Source organism: Alligator sinensis, unplaced genomic scaffold, assembly GCF_000455745.1.
Source record: "Alligator sinensis unplaced genomic scaffold, ASM45574v1 scaffold312_1, whole genome shotgun sequence".
Lineage (NCBI taxonomy): Eukaryota > Metazoa > Chordata > Crocodylia > Alligatoridae > Alligator > Alligator sinensis.
The window spans coordinates 229,253-235,767 of NW_005842029.1; the positions used below are offsets into that span (position 1 = coordinate 229,253).

Genomic DNA, 6,515 nt, shown 5'->3' on the forward strand with positions numbered 1-6,515 from the left:
CTAGTCAGAAAGAAAGAAAGATTTGCAGCATCTAAAATGGTGATTTACATCTGGTTTACACAAAGTTACTTAGGAAAATTAATCTAAACTAACTATAGATGTGAATTTAAAATGGAACACTTAAACTACATTAAACCTTGTGGACACAGAGGGTACCTATACATGTGCAGGACAGACATTTCAAAAATGCACTTTACTTACAGTGCTTTAGATACAGTGCCTTAAAACTTAATAGACATTCTATGGTTTGGTGTGAGTTTTGTGCCCTGCTGCAGTTCTGTAGAGTAGAAAGCAGGGGATGCAGGAGGCTGCACAATACAGCCTGAGGCTGCAGGGAAATCTAGAATGATTCATCATGCATGAATAATCTTCATAGATTTCATAGATGTTAGGGCTGGATGGTACCTTGTGAGATCATCAGGTCCAGTCTCATGCCTGACGGGGTGGGGGTGCGCACATGTGTGCAGAGCTAGCTACACCTGGTGGTAGAACTTAGTAGGGCTGTGAAAAATGGCACCATTCCATTTTGACTTCTGTTTTGATGGAACAGTGTTTTATTTTGAGATTTGTTTCATTTCAAAACTGCTGTTCTGTTTCATCAAACGTGTTTCATCGTTTTGCCAAAGGCTAGAATGGGAAAGCACAAAACTTCCTATGACTTTGACATTTCTTGCCTGATTCAGATGAAACTTACAAGGATGGTAGCCCCTGCTGAGGCCACAAGGTCTGCCAAGTTTCAAGAAGATAGGTGCAGGAGTTTCTGTTATACATCAAATTTTTGAAAGCAAAACTCATGTCACTTGTAACTGTGAAGGCACAGGGGGGTGAAAACTGAAGATATGATAGCCCCTGCTGAGGCCATGAAGCTTGCTATGTTTCAAGGAGATAGGTGCAGGGATTCTGGGAAACTGCACCTCAGGCTGCTGACAAGCAAAACTCGTGACATAGGTAACATTGTATGTGTGTTAAGGCGCAGCAGGGTGAAAACTGCAGAAATGCTAGCCCCTGATGAGGCCAATAAGCCTGCCATCTTTCAAGGAGATAGGTGCAGGGGGTTCTGGGAAACTGCATCTCAGGCTGCTGACAGGCAAAACTCATGACTATCTGTGTTAAGGTGTGCCCTCACTGGCACTGGGACATCTACACGACACGGTAGTGTGCTGCAATGAGGCCGCCTCCCCCCTTACAGCCTCAGTCTGGTCCACCACTTTAAATGACAACAGGTATAAAATAACTTAGTGAGCACTAGCACAGTAGCACCAGTAGTGTCTCAGGCAGCCAAACTGTCACAGAGCCTTTCTTTTTAATAAAAGAATTGAATGGAAGAAATAGAGATATTGTTTTGGATATATAAATGATGTGTTACTTGTGTTGTGTAATGGGTTATGTTGTGTTTTTATGTTTATATGTTTATTATGTTTTTTAAAACTGAATATTTAGAGAAATCTATCTTAGTAAACTTTTGGGTTGAAAAAGGCTTTGTCAGGCTGAGGAAGCACTGCTTTTAGTCTGTGCGCGCGCTGGTCCTGGATGGAAAGAATAGTAAAGAAGCCAGAGGCTGGCCTAGCATGCCATGCAGGCAAGAAAGCCAGTTAGTAAAAATGGAAATGGAGGTGGCATGGTGGGGAGCAAGGGGAGCGAGGGGCAAGGAGATGTAGCAGCACAGGTAAAATTGCAGAGGTACCTGGGGAGTCAGATGTCTGGCAGGTTGTAGTGTGTCAGAATTCCAATGTCTATATTGAATCCATGAGTTTCTGTACCTACTCCCTAGGAGGCTGATGAAATGGAGTTCATAGGCCTGGCTCTGAAAAGTGGTTTGTAAATTGAAACAAGCACCAAACCTTGCTCACCTAACCTCATCACCAGAACTAAAGCCAACTTCCTACAGCACAAAACACAAAACCTGCCAACTACCTTCAGTACCCCCACAAACTGCACCCCAGAATCTATCAAAGACAATAATACCCAACTACCTGTGGGGGCACATTTCTCACAAAAAAAACACTGCCTCCAGTCTCTCAGGCCTGATCCTGAGATGGAATTTTCAAACCACTTTTCACAGCAGGGCCTATGAACGTCACTTAATCAGCCTCCTAGGTACAGAAACTCATGGCCTCAACATAGTGGAATTCTGACACACTACAACCTGCTGGACATCTGACTCCCCAGGTACCTCTTCACTTTTACCTGTGCTGATACATCCCCCTCCCCACCCCAGCCTGTCCTTCACCCCCTGACACCTCCATTTCCATTTTCACTGACTGACTTTCTTGTCTGCATTGCATGCCAGCCTCTGGCTTCTTTTCTATTTCTTCCATTCGAGAACAGTACACACACACAACAACTGCAGGTGCTTCTTCAGCCTGATGAAGGGTTTTTCAACCCGAAAGCTGGCATTCCAGGCAGCTAAGCTGAGCTCACCTGGAGCCTCACAACTCCACTGCAACCAGTAAGCCCCGGACCTGTCAAGGACATGACGGGTCTGGGCTTTCCCCAGCCAGGACTGTGCATGTGTGTGGTAGCTCTAAGTTATGGTGCCTCCTACCCACCTTTCACAAGGGGGATCCTCAGTCCTGACATTTATGGGGCTGCCACACCACCAGCAGTCTCACCAGCCTCCCTGACCCTGGCAGAGTGCAGTTTTAGTGGTCATGCCCAGGACCTGGGGTGTCCTCCTCATAGCCCTGGCCCATACCTCCAAGTTCATCCTGGGACAGAAGCTCAGTAGGGATATATTCTTCCCCTGCTGACTGGTGATGCAGTGAGTGCCCTCTCCAGCTCTGAGAGCGGGGCATTAAATGGCTTTTAAAAATGAAAAAAGGAAATAGGTGCAAACAGAGTGAGGAAGGTGGCATTCACTCCATCTACACCTGAAGCTTGGGGAACCCCAGCAGCAGGAGGTTCACTTTGAGGAACACCTGCTGGTCCACCAAACCAGGATCCAAGCATATGCAGTGGGGTGTCACTACTTCCCCAGCAATGCTGAACACCCTCTCACTCAAAACACTGGTTGGTAGACAGGACAGGTGCTTGCAGGCAACCGTGGCCAGATCCGGCCACATTTGGCTGTTACTGGTCCAGTAGGCCAAGGGGCTGCACAGCAGTGGCTCCACATCCTGGGTGAGATAGGCAGGCCCCCAGGGCTGAGCACTACCTGCCTGATGGTGGGGTTTGGTGCCTCTGGACCCCAACATGGAAGCCATCCCATGGAAGCCTCCTTCCCCAGTGCCTTGCTATTCACTAAGATCCAGATCCAGCTCCCGCTCTTTCTCTGGCACTGGAAGGCTCAGCATGGGAAGTGAAATGGAGGTGGAGGAGGCTATCATGCTGGTGCTGGTACTTGTTGTCATGGTAGTGGTGCAGGGATTATGGCTGGTGCTCGTGGAGGGGGTGCAGTCTCAGACACAGGCAGTGGCACTTCTCTCCTCTCCTTGCTGCTTGGGGAGGCTGTGTCTAAGTTTGGTTGGGGGGGAGGGAGGGGAATTACATTTCTCCCTCTACCCCCTCTTCTACCCCTCCCTGAAGGCTTGCCACTACCACTTCACGGTGCGTTTCATGTCTTGCTTTTCTACAAATATATAAATTTATTTGCTTTTCTATATAAATTCAGTAATGTGAGTGAGTGTGGCGCAAAGTAGAAATGTATAAAAACAAATATAAATGAATTAATATGTATTTCCTCCTATATAAAATTCAATAATGTGCATGTGGTGCAAAGTATAAATGTATACAAAAAATATAAACATATCTTTCTTCCTATATAAATTCTATTATATATGTATGCTGCAAAGTACAAATGTACAGAAATAAAATATAATTGCCTTCCTATATAAATTAAATTCTATAGTAATCCTATCCAATATAATTATAAAATTGAAAAAGAATAAATCAATTAATATAATAATAAAATAAAAGCATGTAGAAGAAAGAAAAAGCCAAAAAGGTATTCTGAAATCCCTCTTGCTAGGCTAGCAAGTAGGAAATCCTTCAGAAAACCAGTGCTAGTAGCCTTCGTTGTCTGAAGCTGCTCCAACACGCAGCTCAGTAACTGACACCAAGGCAGAAAGCAGGGCAGTTCAAACAATGCTGCCTTTTATGCTGTTTTTCCGTCCATCCCCCAGATGGAAGCAAAATTCAAATGGGTTAACTTCCAACCCGTTCAAATAAGTCTCCCCTGTGATAACTGTAGCCATCACTGCTGCAATTATTTGTAATGATCTATATTCAAAACTATGATTTGTTTGTTTAAAAAGAATAATGGTGCTGTGGTTAATACCATATTTACCCAAATCCAAGACAACTTTGAATGTAAGTAGACCCCTCACTAATTAAGTTGTATATATGGAAAATTATAGTGGAACATCATCTTAAATTTGTCCCCCCCCTCCCCCTCCAATTTCTCCCCAGCCCACCATTCTGGCAGGGAAAGCAGCAGTGGATGTTGAGGGGCCAGGCCCCAACCCCTTGCCCTCCCTGCATGCCCCCCGCCCCTCCCCCTATTACCTGTGCCTGCCGCCTACCATGCACTCCCAGTGTTTGCCCCTCTGTGCCTGTCTGCCTCCCACACCTTGCCCCTCATGCCTCTGCCTACCCCTCCTTACCTGCCTCCCCTACCCCGTGCTCCCCATGTATGTATCTGACACCTGACACCTGTCCCCACCATGCTTGCCTCCCAGCCCCACTTCCTGCTCCAACCTTCTGCTGCGGTTCTGCTTTAGCACCAGAGCAGTCAGAGGAAGTGACTAGGTCAGGGCTGGAGAGGCTAAAGCAAAAGGTCAGAGAGAAGAGGATGTGCTGGGGGATGCAAGCAGCAGGGAGGGATAAGGGAGTGGAGAGACAGGCACAGGTGTGGGGGATCAGGGTGAAGGGGTAAGCTGTAGGCTGTAGTTCCCCCCTCTACCATGTGCCGGCTCCCTTGCCAAACAAGCCATTCCAGCCAGAGGCAGGCAGCAACTCAACTCTAGCTTCAGCCCTAGGCCCAGGATCTAAAAACCAGAGCTGAGCCATCACCTGCCCGGCCCAGTACTTGAATCCAAGATGAAGCTTTTTTTTTCTCCCCTGCTGATTTGTCACAGACTTCCCAGGTCATTTAAGCCAGGTTCTTAATGGTATTTAGGCACCTAAAGGTATAGTGGGGTTTTCAAAAATGTCTAGGTCCCTAAACAATATGAATTTCTTAATCTTTATGCTTACAAAGCTAATCTAGGCCTTTTTCTTTCTGTGTTGTTTCCTACTTCTCACACAGAGAAGCTGCAACTTCCCTTTTCTCAATTTATTTTGTTTATTTAGCTAGTTAGCCCTTTGATTAAGCACTACCTCTAGTTATTTGTGTAATGCATACTATAATACAAAACGAAGGGTCTCCTTCCAGTTTCTTCAGGGAATTATCAGTAACAATTGGTAACAAAGTCTTCAGAATAGGAGAAATTAATTTGAAGGAGCAGCTTGAACATACATGCGATATTGCAGTTTTCTGTTAACCATTTGGTTGCATATACAGAAAGTAAAAAAAGTACTGTGTTTTGTTCCAAATATATATTTCATCATCGGTTCTATCAGTATTTCGAATGCCAACATTTTATTCTCACCTGTTAATCATATTATAACACATTCTGATAAGCATCCATGACAATCAGAGGAGTAGTTATAACCCTATTAAATCTACATCTGAATTACAGTATTCATCAAATATTGAGAAACAAGGTACTGATGTTATATGCTGTATTGACCTCTGTGACCTCTTTTTGTGGCTGTTCCATTTCAAAAGAAAAAACGGAAAAGACAGAATATAGTATCCTCTGGGCTATAAATATTCTGGAAAAGATTATTAACATACTATTACATGAATATGAAAATGCTATCCAATTCATGTTATGCAATGCAACCTACAATCATTAGAACAAATTATAAAACGTGCTAGGAAGGAAAAAGAAGAGGATGTATTCTTAAAAATCCCTGCCATCCAAGTTGCATTCCACAGCTTTCCAAGAAATGTTTAAAGTGGAAGTTGAACCTACCATTTTCCTTGTGCTCTTCCAAGGTTCAAAGGAGACTTTTCTTTGGTGAAAATTGTAAACCAGAGGGAGAGAGAATAGTTTGAATGAGGTCCCCACTGTTTCAGCTCAGGTACAGAAGACAGTACACGCTGGTATAACTCATTTCAAGAATATAATGTTAACTACCAGCATATCATTTTCTCTTCAGCTCTGAGAATTATGCATGAAAAAGCTACCAATGCCACTCACTTCCTCAAAGACTCATATTTAAATAGAGAAGATAGTACCTCATTAATTTGTCCCACCCTCTAATAAAAATAGCTCAGAGGTTTACTTATTTGGGTTTCCTTCCCATAGTGCACATTTGTTCATAAGACAGCATAGTGCTGTCTCAGATCTAGGTAATTTGCTCTCAAGTTTACCATGTCTATAATGACTATTTTTAAAAGTATATTTTACTTAAATAAAATTCATTTTGTACCTTCAGGGGCTGGACTGGTTATGGGCAGCACTACTCTA

General features: G+C 44.0%; 1 protein-coding gene across 1 annotated transcript in view; it reads right to left on the reverse strand.

Annotated features, from left to right (window-relative positions):
- Window positions 1–6,291, reverse strand: part of TLR7 (toll like receptor 7) — a 15,354-nt gene extending 9,063 nt beyond the window's left edge. Inside the window, exon 1 of the mRNA XM_006022317.2 lies at window positions 6,018–6,291. Within this exon, the coding sequence (XP_006022379.2) occupies window positions 6,018–6,020 (3 nt within the window). The 5' untranslated portion in view covers window positions 6,021–6,291. The remainder of the gene's footprint in view (window positions 1–6,017) is intronic.
- Between the last annotated feature and the right edge of the window lie 224 nt (window positions 6,292–6,515).